Here is a 14,151-nt window from a genome sequence, read left to right on the forward strand (position 1 = left end):
GGCCATGAGATGGTGACAGTCGGGCATCATCTAGACGTGCGTAGGGCTTTTGAGTTTTCTATGTGGACAGGACCAGGGGGTTGAGAAAGACTGAATCCTTGTTTGGGTATGTTAGTCAGTTGTCCCTGGGAAAGTGTGTCTCCACTTCTGCCCTGAGCAGGTGGATAAGGATCAGTCAGGCATACAAGGTGTAGGGGTTAGTACCTCCAGTAGGGGTCACAGGGCACTCTATGGGGGGCAGACACATCGGCGGCATATAGGGCCTTGCTGTCCCTAGAAGTCACTTGTAAGGTGGTGACATGGAAATTTGTCCATTCCTTTACAAAGTACTATAGGATTGACAAACTAGCCTCGGCAGAAGCAGCATCTGACAGTAGAGTGCTCCTTCAGGCCCGGTAGGCACCGGAAGTTGTGTGACCCACCCGGGGGGAGCACTGCTTTTTTAACATCCCAGGAGTAAGGAGTCAAGGACTGCCCCACTCCTGGACCACCGGAGAATGGAAGATTTGTATTCACTTACCGTGACGCTTCCTTCTTGGTGGTCCAGAGTGGGGCAGTCCTACCCACCCTCTCTTGATGGACACGACTTCCGGTCCTTTAGGTTTTGCAGTGGTTCAGTTGTTCATGAATATGGTCTAACTGATTACGTGATGTGGTGGACTGTTGCTGTTTGTTTGCTCTAATGGTTAAAATAAAGGTTTGTATTTGGTTAAGCCCATGGCTGTGATGGTATTCCCCAGTTGTCTGAGGGAGAAGAAGTTATTTTTTAAGTGAATTTACAGCAGCTCGTAGGTGGCTTTCGGTATGACTGGGGATCAGAGGATAAGCCCCTCCCCTCTGGGATCAAAGTTTGCCGGCCCTGCCTACGGAAGGGGGAGGTGCTTTCCCAGGAGTAAGGAGTCAAGGACTGCCCCACTCTGGACCACCGAGAAGGAAGCTTCACGGTAAGTGAATACAAATCTTCCAATCACCAGAACTCTCAGCAAAACAGATACCTGCACTATAACAGCAGTCAATCTTAAAAACAACAATAAAGAACAATATTGTCATGGGTACTGGCTCTGCTGAGGCTGACTACTCCTCAGATGAGGAAGAGGCATGGAGCAACACAGCCTCCTCTAGAGTCAGCCCAGAAGAGGAACCCTTAACAGCACCCGATGGAGAAGAGGTCCCAGCAGCTGCATAGGAGGTGCAGCCAGAGGGAGAGACTGATCCAGAGCCTGGCCCAGCACCCCCAGGTGGAGACACCCCATGGCCAGAATCCCCATCTAGTTCTCCCAAGTGTCCCAGGTGCAGGACACACCAGCAGCTGAATGTGCAAGAGCGAAGGAGGAGTGCCAGACCGCAGCTTTTGCAAAGGCAACGTGAGGGGCTGTGAGTCTTGGCAGATTGACTCTCAGGGAAGGGAGGACCTAGTCATAAACATCCCCATGCACCTGCCTCGGTGCGGAAGCAACCGTGCATGCTCGGACCTGATCCTGGCTGTTAGCATCCACTCCTTACTCCTAGATCCTGCAACCTTTGACAGATTTCCTGGCTTTCTGACCTTTGGCTCTGTTGCTTGACTTGACTTCGGACTGCATATCCAGTTTCCAGTGCATGGTATCCGTGGTGACCGGCTGACCCAGCATAAATATGTTAATAGAAGCTTTGGAATCAGCAGTAAAAAATCAATATAAGTCAGGAGGTGAAAATATCATTCAGCACTATGTCAGATCAGTTGAGTTTATTTACCACCAAATAATCTCTGGAACAAAGTTCTTGAAAACCTTGCAAATGCAGAACTATTCTCAAGTTAATCTGCTACTGTTAGTGTAGAAAAACTAACCAATATGAATTTGAATTGCATTCAATCTGCAGTCCTCCTCCAGAGTCAGTTTGGTGTAGTGGTTAAGTGCGGCGGACTCTAAGCTGGAGAAACGGGTTTGATTTCCCACTCCTTCACATGAAGCCAGCTGTGGGACCTTGGGTCAGTCACAATTCTCTCAGAACTCTCTTAGCTCCACCTACCTCACAGGATGTCTGTTGTGGGAAGAGGAAGGGAAGGCGATTGTAAGCCTCTCTGAGACTCCTTTGGGTAGTGAGAGTAAGGTATAAAAACCAACTCTTCTTCTGTATACAATTAGAGGTGTGAATCAAATAAACATGATTTAGTTAAGGGACATATGGCAAAACTGACATCTTCCATTCTTCTGTTCACTGTGGCTATTGAAGACTAGCTAGTAGTTTGTGGTTAACAAAAAAAAATCAGCAGTTTGCAAGAGCCTTGCGAAATCCTTGTGCATACTAGTTTATTCCAATAGCAGCTTGTATTCCGTCATAATCAGAAAACCATGACAATTTGAAGCCTTGTATGACGGCCCAGTTCACTTCCCTCCCTCAGAGGCAAGATTTCCCCCTTTTTTCCCTTTCCTTTCTGTGACTGAGCCACCCTAGTATCTAATTTCCTGAAGAATTGTGGCTGTCCTTCACTGTCACAGTATAATATTTTGGCTGTTTGCTCAGCCCAGGAACCTGAGGGACTTAAATGGCACTCAAGAAGTTTTTATATTCCAAATTAACAAAATGTTTTGATCAACATAGAGGGGAAAGGTCAGATGAAATCAGAGGTGAAATTCCTGAGGTAACTCTGAGGTAAAATATGTACAGACTTTAGTTCTTATAGTTCAGGTTAATGAGAGTTTCTTGGGCTATTCACAGTTACTTAAAATCTATATGTTGAGAGGCTGTTGTTCCAGTGTTTTCCCAAACACTCTAGTGCACTTTCTTTGAGTATTCTCTGACTCTTTTGGTTTCCAGAAGGCTGGTACACTCTTAAAAAAAATCTTTCCTGTACCCAAACACCTTCTTTTGAAACACCAGCACTTGTCTTGAATTTTTAACTGACTCTTAAGGTTTCTACAGGCAGTTTCTAACCACACCAGACCAGGAATCTCTTCAGAGCTAACTCCCTGTTTGACTGGGGATGGAATTGTCTTCTCTCTGTAGAAGATCTATGCCTTTTCCTTGGCCTGAATGGGAGTCTTCGTCTAACTACCCACTCATTCTTGCCAACTTTCCCGAGTTCTCCGTTCTGTGTTAAACAGTCAGTTCTGAAGCTGTCAGTACTCGACTCTTCTCAGTTTGGGCTGAAATCAGACTGAATCTCCTCAGCATCCAATTTAAAAGTCTTTCTCTGATTGACTGATGCTAACCGATCAGATCTCTTGGAACAGCCTGTCACTCAAGGCTCTCTGGCTCTGTGAAGAATTAACCGTTCGCAGTCCTTTATCTGTTTACACAGAACTTCTGAGCTTTTAAAAGTGCAGTCCGTCACACCTTGCAACATAAATCTGTGTTAGTAAAAAAGAATAATCGTGTCAGGTTCAGTAGTTTTCTGGATTGCAACCTGTAATTTTACAAATTTGTAATAGTTGAAAAGTGAAATTATTGTTTGCTGTAGCAGCAGGTAGTCACCATCGTGAAGCTTGTATTCCTGAATGTTGACAAAAACTTGAAAATGTGAAAATAAGTGAAGGCAGTCTCATTTCAAAGAGTATGAGCAACATCATTTGCTACTCATTAACTTTTGTAAAATTGAGGTTAACTACTGATGACATTCAGTTTCCATACGAACAGTATCTTCAGCCTTAGTCTGGTGTTCGCTGTATTCCTAAGTATTTTCATGCCAATTGGGCTAGACTTATACACTATAAAAGCAGGATCTTCACATTTCCTTCTCTGCTTCTGTAATTTTTGGTAAAATACAACTCATGAGATAACATTGCATAGTATGTTTTCCCTCCTCTGCTTCTTTTAATTGATGGCTACTTGTAGAAGTCACAAATTTGCAACATATTGCATGTAGTATACTTTTATTACTGTATTGTTTTTAATTGCATAATCCACCTTGAGTTTCTGGTGAGAAAGGCAGACTATAAGTGAAGTAAGTAAATACCGGTAAATACAAGGCAGACTATAAGTGAAGTAAGTAAATAAATATATTTCAGTGAGATGTTATGGGGGACAGAGTGGAAAAGAAGATTTTCTCGCCAATAGCTGCCATGCACCCTCCATAACATGTTCTGGCCTTAGTTGTAATTAAAATGTACAAATTACATTTAGTTCCACACTTCATTCTTTCATAGTGTCACGCTGTGCAGCTACCCCGTGAAAGACGCCACCTTCCGCCACCTCGCCCTCTGTCATCAGGATGCTCTGTAGGCCTCAGAATGGGAAGGGAGGGAGTTCAAAGTCACCTTAGCTCTCCAAGTTTCCCGGCTGAAAGGCTTTGTTACAGACACGAGCCTCCAGCCTCCCTCCTCCCTGGCCTGTAAAAGAGCCTCCTTTATACTTCCCTCTTCTGGCTGGTCCCTCTCTCTCCCCCTGTCTATTTCCTCTCTTGTTTCTGACTGTCAACCTCCAGGCACACCCCTCTTGCTCTGCCCTTGGACTTTCCCTTGGTGTGGGGCATGCTCGAGCTACCTGCCTCCCTACACCTCCTGTCCCTTGTTTCCAGCACTGCCCTTGGACGCGGCCAGCTCATCATCTTCCAGAGTGAGGGTGGGCCTGCCTTTGCCAAGGAGTCTGGGGCTGTTGGAGTCGCCGTCCCAGAAATGGGGCTGTGGCCCTGGACACATAGTGTGAACAATGGGCCCCTCCATGCTTCGTGAGCACTTATATTCTTTCTTACAAGTAGTGTATTTCTGGTTGCTAATCTGATTTTTTTTAAAAATACCAAGCATTTGGATAGTTTCCTGATCATTATTAGCTGCAGCTAATTTTTTTTTTGAGATTTTAGCCTTTGTAAATGTTAAAATCCTTTCAGTGCTTTTTTCCATTCAACTTGGGAATGGTTTCAAAATTTCTCTCTTACAGATGGTTCAACTGTTAAGGACTCAGTGCCTTTTAAAATCAGGAAATGATGTAATCTGAGACAGATTTTTATCGGAGAAAGACGCTGAGATCTCACTATGATATTGTAAAATGGCCTTTCTTTTACAAAGCAACAAACTGTGCTTTTCATGCCATTCCTTAACTACCAGCATTAATTTTTAATATAAATTTACTAAGAATAAAACATGTACAGATTCCATAAATACATAAGAAAAGCCCTATTGGCTCATACCTAGGGAGTTCCTATCTAACACCCCCTTTCCAACCGTGACTACCAAGTTATCTTTGATATGCCAATAAGTAAGACATGAAGACAGTATACTCCTCCCCACTTGCCACCAGCATTCCAGCAACTGAGGATGAAAATAGACATTCGAGTTTCTTAGAAAAAAGTCCTGGTTCCCTAGACCTAACTCGGGTTCCTTGCAGCCACACAATAGTTTCAGCTAATGGCTTTTAAAAAATAAAGGAGAACCCATTTGGGCTTGGAATGCTGCCATGGAGGGAGGGAGGGAGGGAGGGCTTAAGCTTTCCTTCCAAGTTGATTTCTTGTGCCAAAATGGTACTTGGAGGAAAGTTTCCCTCCTGTTTTTTCTGGTCCACATATTATGTGGACATGGCGCAGCAAAAATGGGTACAGAACTCCCCCCAGAATTGTTTCAGTGTGGAAAACTGCTTGGGGGAAGGCAGCCCCCCCCCACCGTAGCAGCATTCTGAGCCCAAATGGTCTCTCCTTTATTTAAAAAAAGTCATTCACCACATCTGCTATGTGGCTGCAGGAAACCAAATTGAGCCCAGGAAACCTGGGCCAACTCTTTACAAACCCAAGTGTCTAGTTTGGCTTTATATGTGGAGGCATGTTGCCTCCAAACTATTTAGTTATCTACTAATAGCCATTAATAGGTTTATCTCCCATTATCCAGTCCCTCTTTAAGTTATGCAAACCAAGGGCCATTATCACATTTTTGATAGCAGATTGTGTAAGTTAATGATGCATTTGTTGCAAAACTGTTTTCTTTTATCTGTCCTGGATTCAGTGGGTGATGTTGTTCTGCTGTTCTAATTGCACTACTAAAAAAATTTCTCTCTCCCTCTCTACACCATGCATAATTGTATAAGCTTCTGTGATATTTTCCCTAAATCATATTGCCTAAATTGGAGAACATTTTCTCTTAGAGGAGGCTCTCCAAATCGTTATTGGAGAGCCATTGTGGCATAGTGGTTAAGAGTGTCAGTCTGCTGTCTGCAAGACCCATGTTCCAGTCCCCACTCTTATCATGGAAACTCACTGGATGATGGCAAGCCAGTCACACTCTCTTAGCCTGATCTACCTCACAGGATTGTTGTGAAGATAAAATGGGGAGGAGAATGATATAAGCTTATTTGGGTCCCCATTGGGGAGAAAGGCAGAATTAAATAATTTTGATTGTGCCTTCCTGCATTTTTATTTTTGTTTTGTTTTGTTATACCATCAACCTAATTTAGAAAGAGTGACAAGCACACAAAGTCTGACTTCTGCTTTCACTTTATGTTCCATACATTACTAGGTTAAACAGCCTAAAAATGACTCCATAAGAGGGCATATTCTGCTGAGATTGCTGTGTTATTCTATTGCAGAAGAAACAGCCGAGAGTTTTGCAGCACTTTTAAGATTAATAGCTGTATTGTGGAATAAACTTGCATGGACTGGAGCCCACTTTGTCAGAAGCATGAAGTATTATCTTCAGTTGGCAGATGGAGTTATATACAAAGGGAAAAAATGTAATCAGTGCTGCCCAAAGGCCGTGAAATGCAAAATGTACAGAAAATATGTGACCTTTATGTGGAAAGAAATAACACATACTGTTTCAAAGCCCACCACCCACCCATGGAGTGGCTTTTTGAGGAGGGGCACAAGGGATTGCAAAGGAAAAAGGTGGAGCAGAAAAGCCCCATTATGGAAGCAGAACTCTTCCCAGAGTTCTTGGGATCCAATTAATTGATTCCACCCTGTTTGAATATGAACCAAATGATGTGTGGCCAATTTGTATTGATTCCTATCACACAGTAGTGATAGCTGACTGTGCAATCCTAGACAGAGTTAACCTTTTGAAGCGCATGGGCTTCCATGGACTCAGAACGATGTGACTCTGCTTAGAATTGCTCTGTAAGTTATCACTCCTGTGTGATGTGAATTGCACTTTAGGTCTCAGGCTGTTTTCATTGCAACTTTGGGTCCAACAAAAAAAATTAGCCATTTCCCTCTCCACACACACACACGATGTTCATGGAGAAATAGTTTATGCTCATGCATTTATAATGTTAATCCATATTAGGCATAAAAATTGGAAAGACATTTTGTTAACCATTGGTCATTAATTTTAAAATTCTCTGCTAGGACTGTCACAACATGTGGTTACAGACTACCATCAAGTAGTTAGACTTCTGGAAGAAGGAATAGCAAACAGGTATTTTATTCCAAATTCCTCAGAACATGTTGGCTCTCTTTTTTATATATTTTATGTTGATTGTTCTAGGTATACTACCATCTGTCCTTCCTTGGTTAATGCTTGCAGTTAATTTGTCGAAAAATATGAAGATGGTGCATATCTTGATATTATCAGAAAAAAGGAATACACCTTGATATAGTTGTAACAATAGTATCTGTGGACAATTTAAGTTTAAACTGATGTTTTGATGTATATAATATTCTGTAGGTTCACTGAAGAGCAAGTTAGAAGGATATTAGCACTACTGAAGTCTACAGAATTAATAATATTTTGCGAACATTGTGCATAATGTCAGTAATATAGGGTAGGCAATATAGCATGACAAAGTCAGTCTGGCGATATCTAATTCCAAATGTAACTTGTGAATCCAAAACTCATGACAATATATTTTTTAGGATCTCATAAAACCCTTTATTGTTTGTAGCTATTTAAGTGTGTGTGTGTGTGTATTTTATGCATGCTATTTCAAAACACAAGCAAGCATACCTAACCACACTTTTCCTGTGGGAGACTGTTTTTCCTCAGTTGTTTGTTTTACCTTTGGTTTAATCGCTCTTCTGATTTCATTCTTGGAAAAGTGTTTCTGCCATATATCAAAGGAATCACTGATCAGATGGGAAAACTTATGAAAAAACACAACCTACAAACAGTATTCAGATCCACCAGAAAAATACAACAGATGCTACGATTGGCAAAAGACAGAAGAGACCCCTAACTACTGCAGGAGTATACCACATACCCTGCAGTTGTGGGCGGGTTTACATCAGATTCGGGACCACAAAATATAGCATCCAGAGAAGAATAAAAGAACATGAAAGAGCCACAGCCCTTCCCCCTTATATAAGTGAAATAAAGCCCTGAGTCCTGGATTTGGCCAACCTGAAAAATCAGGAGTGACTGAACATAGCCTAACTCAAACAGGACACAGTATCTTATTCCAAGACACTGAAATGCTGGACAACACATCCAATCCCATGTCAGATCACACAGGGAAGCTATTGAAATTTATAAACATAAACACAATTTCTACAGGAAAGAAGAGAGTTTAAAAATAAATAGGACATGGTTTCCAGTCCTGAAAAACACAAAATGCTCTACATCTTGCAACAGCACTGCAGATAAGATTAGAATTTCAACAGCCAATCCCTATGCAAAAGAACCTCCTCAGGAACGCTCCTCCATTAGCATGTCACAGCCTGGGAAACTCCTACAAGATAATGACTCAGCCCTACCCTACCCTACCCTACCCTACCTTCCTGAGTAGATATAAATTACCTGCCTACCATTTTTCTTCTCACCTTGGCATAGAGAGTACGCCATCTTTCTGTGTTATATCTCTGAGTATGCCAGTCACAGCTGCTGGTGAAACGTCAGGTCCTACAATGCCAGGACCACGGGGGCCATACAGCCTGGAAAATCTACAACAACTAAAGTACATATTGTCTACTCAGACTGGCAGCAGCTGTCCCAGGTAGAGGTCTTTCACTTCACCTCCTACTTAATCCTTTAGCTGGATGTGCCAGGGATCAGACCTGGGACCTTCTACATGCAAAGCAGAGGCTCTTCTACAGAGCCACAGCCCTTCCCCCTTATATAAGTGAAACAAAGCCCTGACCTGGATAGCCCAGGCTAGCCTGATCCCATCAGATCTTGGAAGTTAAGCAGGGTCGGCATTGGCTTGTATTTGGAAGGGCGACCTCCAAGGCATACCAGGATCTTGATGCAGAGGCAGGCAATAGCAAACCACCTCTGAAATGTCTCTTGCCTTAAAAACTTTGGTGGCTTAAAAACAAGTCTAGCTCGCCACCTACTGGTGCATAACACTAAAGACATAGAACTTTTGGATTCTTGTGTAATGTCTAAAGTTGGCTGCTCTGTCTGTCGTAGCCAACAGTAAGATGAATAACTCGCCATGGCAGGAGATGCAAATTGTATAATGTCCAAAAACATTTGGTTTGTTTAGCTGGTATAGCTTTTCTGACAGAATGGCACTTCAAGTGGCACACAACAAAACGATTAAATAATGATAAAAGTCATAGAACAATTTAGTGTTTTAAATTTAAAAACTTTGATTTACTATGTTGGAACAACGTGGCTGATTTCCTCCATTGTTATTCACTATAGTAAATATTTTACTATATATAGTATTTTAAGATTTCATATGGATGCTAGGCATGATACAGAGGTACCAGCATGTGACTAGTCCTGATTCCAGAGTGTTTTCAGGCACATGATGCCATAGTTTTGCTGGAGTGAAAGCTGTGGAAGAAAGGTAACTGTAATAAATACTATATCCAGTTGTTTGATGGAATGTGCTTTCTCATATGGATCCAAGCGAAGATACAGATCATATCCAAATCTTTGAACTTTGTATTTTAAACATGATTCTTATGCTTTTGCCTATTAGTTTGCATCTCTTGTCTGTGCTTTGGCTTCCTCATAGAAAACCGAAACATTAAACTCCACTTTTTTGTTTGTGTCTAGAATTACTGCAGTTACACATGTTCATGATGCCAGCAGCAGATCCCATGCCATCTTCACTATTCAGTATACTCAAGTTAGTTCCATCTTCTATTCAAGTATTTTTTAAAAAGTAATTGAGACATTGGTTTGAATCCAAAGTACCTGATATAAACAAAGATACAGCAGAACTATTTTTAACTTTCTAATATTTGAAAATATTTCTTGAACCAGTACCTTGGGGCTTCAGAGTATAATTCATTGAAGCCTTATTGCAAGGTTATTTTTGTTCTATTTCACATATATTCTTGAAGTGTGGTCCAGTGAAAGTGTTGGCTCCCCTTATTCTGCATCTGCATACAGCTGAGTTTGTTAAGGTGTTGTAGCCTCTTGTTTAGCAAATCCTATACTAAACCCATAACTGCTTCTTGAAGTTACTGGAGAATCCAGAAATGGGGGGAAAAATCATACACAGATAAACATTTGTTTGAATAAATGTGAGTTACATATATTAATATTTTATTGTGTTTTCCTTCAGGCTATATTAGAGAATAATCTGCCCTCTGAAATTGCAAGCAAGATCAATTTAGTGGACCTTGCAGGCAGGTAATGTTTCAGCTTTTGGGACAGTATTCCATAAGCTAGTCATTGCTAAATTTTCTATCTTCAGGGAATAATTTTCACATTGCCATTGAGCCTGTGCTGTACACTGCAAAGCATTCTAGGTCAGTATGTGTTCATACATTCAGTTCATTATTTTGGGAAACTCCAGGGTTCCCTAACCCAGTTTGCGAAACAGTGCTGTAAAGCTGCTATAAAGCTTTTGTTAAGATCCAACAGAACAAGGATATTAAGCGTGCCTTAGAAAAGAGTAAGAGCCCAGTAGCACCTTTAACAAAATTTGTGGTAAGGTATGAGCTTTCATGAGTCACTGCTCACTTCTTCAGATACAGCCATTAAGCTTGCCTTGTCAGTCATGTAGTCTTTGTAATACAGATGTGATGGAAACAAAGAGAAAGAGGTACATTTTCTAAGAACAGTATCCAGTACTAAAAATGGCTTCAGGGGAGTGGAATGAAGCACCATGCACAGGGTTAAAATTTTGTTAGTTTGGTGCCTGCAAAATAACATGAAAAGAACTACCTTTCTCGCTCTCTGTGTACATGGGGAAATGGTTTTGTATACATTTATAGTTCCATTGAAAAGAACCACTGGGACTTGGAATGCATTATATGATCAAAGTTAGTTTGTATAAAGATTATTATTAAGCACCCTTAAGAGTGGGTGTTTTCCTGTGGCATTAAGGTGCAGCCACCTTCATTTTTATGTATCCATTAGGGAGAACATGTGCTATCCCAGCAAAATGGGTGAAGCAGCCGTGAGCTTTTTCCTGTGTGTTCTGTTGCATTTGGCTGAGAGTGCCATTTTATGTATTCCATCTATGTACTGAACTCACATCATGAGGGGTTTTATGGAGGGGTTTTCAGAAGCAGGCCCATAATTGGAGAATCACTTCCCTAAGCTTGCCAAAACCTCAGCCTGGGTGTTTTCCAGACCTCACTTTGGAAAATAGTTTTCAGTGGTGGGAAAGCCTAGCTGGTACTTTAGCCTTTTAAAAGCTGGTTGGGGTTTTATTTTTATGTTGCAATCATTTTCAGGTTTGCATTTAGTTGTGGTAATTTTCCTTAGTTGTGGTAATTTTCCTTACTTATTGTGTTTCAGTGAAAGAGCAGATCCCAGTTACTGCAAAGATCGGATTACAGAAGGTGCCAACATTAACAAATCATTGGTAACCCTTGGAATTGTCATCTCTACCTTAGGTATAAATAATCTACCTTTTGTTTTAACAATAGCTGTACACTGTTCTACAATACAGATTGCCCTGCTGCATTGTTAGATGGCATATCATGATGCATGTTGCTGTCATTATAAATATAAATGCCTGTACAGCTTATGGAGTTCTCATTGTACATGCTGTTGCCTAGTGCCTATTCCTAGTGGGATATTTACCCGGAGACAAGGCATCAAGCTAGGAATGTGCAATATGCTGAGAAATTGCAAACATTACTTTGGGCTTCCCTACTACAAATGAGTGATGGCTGTCTGTTATACAAATCATAAACTATTTGTGTTTCCCCCTCCTCCTTGTTCTTAGCACAAAATTCTCAGATGATCAGCAGTTGCCAGAGTATAAACAGCATAGCCAGTGATGTGGATAGCAGCCAAACAGGCAGCCAATGCGGAGCCAGCATCAGTGGTCAGAGACGTCAAGCGTACATTCCATACCGTGACTCCATCCTCACTTGGCTTCTGAAGGATAGTTTGGGTGGTAATTCCAAGACAATTATGATTGCAAGTAAGTTCAAGGTGCTGTGTTATTGTTTGTGGTCAGAAGGCTTGTGTGATCTAGACACATATCAGTGTGAATATTACTTCCTTTCTAATCCAAGCCCAAGTCTACATTGAAATAGGAATGAGGAATAAGGAAGAAACCTGTTCTGCTGCTTCTAATTCTTAAGCAGAAAGAGCTGCTGCCTTAAGTTCTAGACCCAGTTTGTCTGAGGAGTAAAAAGTGGTGTGCTTTGCATTTTGTAAACCAGTTTTTAAATCTTCTTAAATAGCTAATTTTCTTCCCCTATAGCGATCTCTCCTGCAAGTTCTTGCTATAATGAGACCATGAATACCTTGCGATATGCCTCAAATGCCAAAAATATTATTAACAAACCCCGGGTGAATGAGGTTAGTCTTGATGCTTTATCACGTCTTACAAGTGTGTTTGATCAAGTTATACTGAATGTCACTTACAAAAACATACATACGTAAACGTAAGTTAATCTCTAAAAGATACTTAAATACATTTTTGTCATATAGTTTATGTGCATTTTAAATTCTTCTATAGTTCTTGCTTTTTGCGTATTGTTAGTTCTAATTGCCTACCCCATAGTGAAGTATAATAATGAGTTTGATCCTGTTCTCATAGCATTTGTTTGCATGTTATTCTATTGCAGAAGAAACAGCCGAGAGTTTTGCAGCACTTTTAAGATTAATAGCTGTATTGTGGAATAAACTTGCATGGACTGGAGCCCACTTTGTCAGAAGCATGAAGTATTATCTTCAGTTGGCAGATGGAGTTATATACAAAGGGGAAAAATGTAATCAATGCTGCCCAAAGGCCGTGAAATGCAAAATTTACAGAAATGTGACCTTTATGTGGAAAGAAATAACACATACTGTTTCAAAGCCCACCACCCACCCATGGAGTGGCTTTTTGAGGAGGGGCACAAGGGATTGCAAAGGAAAAAGGTGGAGCAGAAAAGCCCCATTATGGAAGCAGAACTCTTCCCAGAGTTCTTGGGATCCAATTAATTGATTCCACCCTGTTTGAATATGAACCAAATGATGTGTGGCCAATTTGTATTGATTCCTATCACACAGTAGTGATAGCTGACTGTGCAATCCTAGACAGAGTTAACCTTTTGAAGCGCATGGGCTTCCATGGACTCAGAACGATGTGACTCTGCTTAGAATTGCTCTGTAAGTTATCACTCCTGTGTGATGTGAATTGCACTTTAGGTCTCAGGCTGTTTTCATTGCAACTTTGTGTCCAACCAAAAAAATTAGCCATTTCCCTCTCCACACACACACACACGATGTTCATGGAGAAATAGTTTATGCTCATGCATTTATAATGTTAATCCATATTAGGCATAAAAATTGGAAAGACATTTTGTTAACCATTGGTCATTAATTTTAAAATTCTCTGCTAGGACTGTCACAACATGTGGTTACAGACTACCATCAAGTAGTTAGACTTCTGGAAGAAGGAATAGCAAACAGGTATTTTATTCCAAATTCCTCAGAACATGTTGGCTCTCTTTTTTATATATTTTATGTTGATTGTTCTAGGTATACTACCATCTGTCCTTCCTTGGTTAATGCTTGCAGTTAATTTGTCGAAAAATATGAAGATGGTGCATATCTTGATATTATCAGAAAAAAGGAATACACCTTGATATAGTTGTAACAATAGTATCTGAGGACAATTTAAGTTTAAACTGATGTTTTGATGTATATAATATTCTGTAGGTTCACTGAAGAGCAAGTTAGAAGGATATTAGCACTACTGAAGTCTACAGAATTAATAATATTTTGCGAACATTGTGCATAATGTCAGTAATATAGGGTAGGCAATATAGCATGACAAAGTCAGTCTGGCGATATCTAATTCCAAATGTAACTTGTGAATCCAAAACTCATGACAATATATTTTTTAGGATCTCATAAAACCCTTTATTGTTTGTAGCTATTTAAGTGTGTGTGTGTGTGT

The 14,151-nt window shown here is 40.7% G+C and overlaps 1 protein-coding gene across 1 annotated transcript in view; it reads left to right on the forward strand.

Moving 5' to 3' along the window:
- Positions 1-14,151, forward strand: part of STARD9 (StAR related lipid transfer domain containing 9) — a 165,620-nt gene that overhangs the window by 59,188 nt on the left and 92,281 nt on the right. Inside the window, 6 exon segments of the mRNA XM_015420039.1 lie at positions 7,253-7,322; positions 9,849-9,921; positions 10,363-10,430; positions 11,547-11,644; positions 11,980-12,180; positions 12,466-12,563. Coding sequence (XP_015275525.1) covers positions 7,253-7,322; positions 9,849-9,921; positions 10,363-10,430; positions 11,547-11,644; positions 11,980-12,180; positions 12,466-12,563 — 608 coding nt within the window.

Source organism: Gekko japonicus, unplaced genomic scaffold, assembly GCF_001447785.1.
Source record: "Gekko japonicus isolate JY-2015 unplaced genomic scaffold, Gekko_japonicus_V1.1 scaffold27, whole genome shotgun sequence".
NCBI classification, from domain to species: domain Eukaryota; kingdom Metazoa; phylum Chordata; class Lepidosauria; order Squamata; family Gekkonidae; genus Gekko; species Gekko japonicus.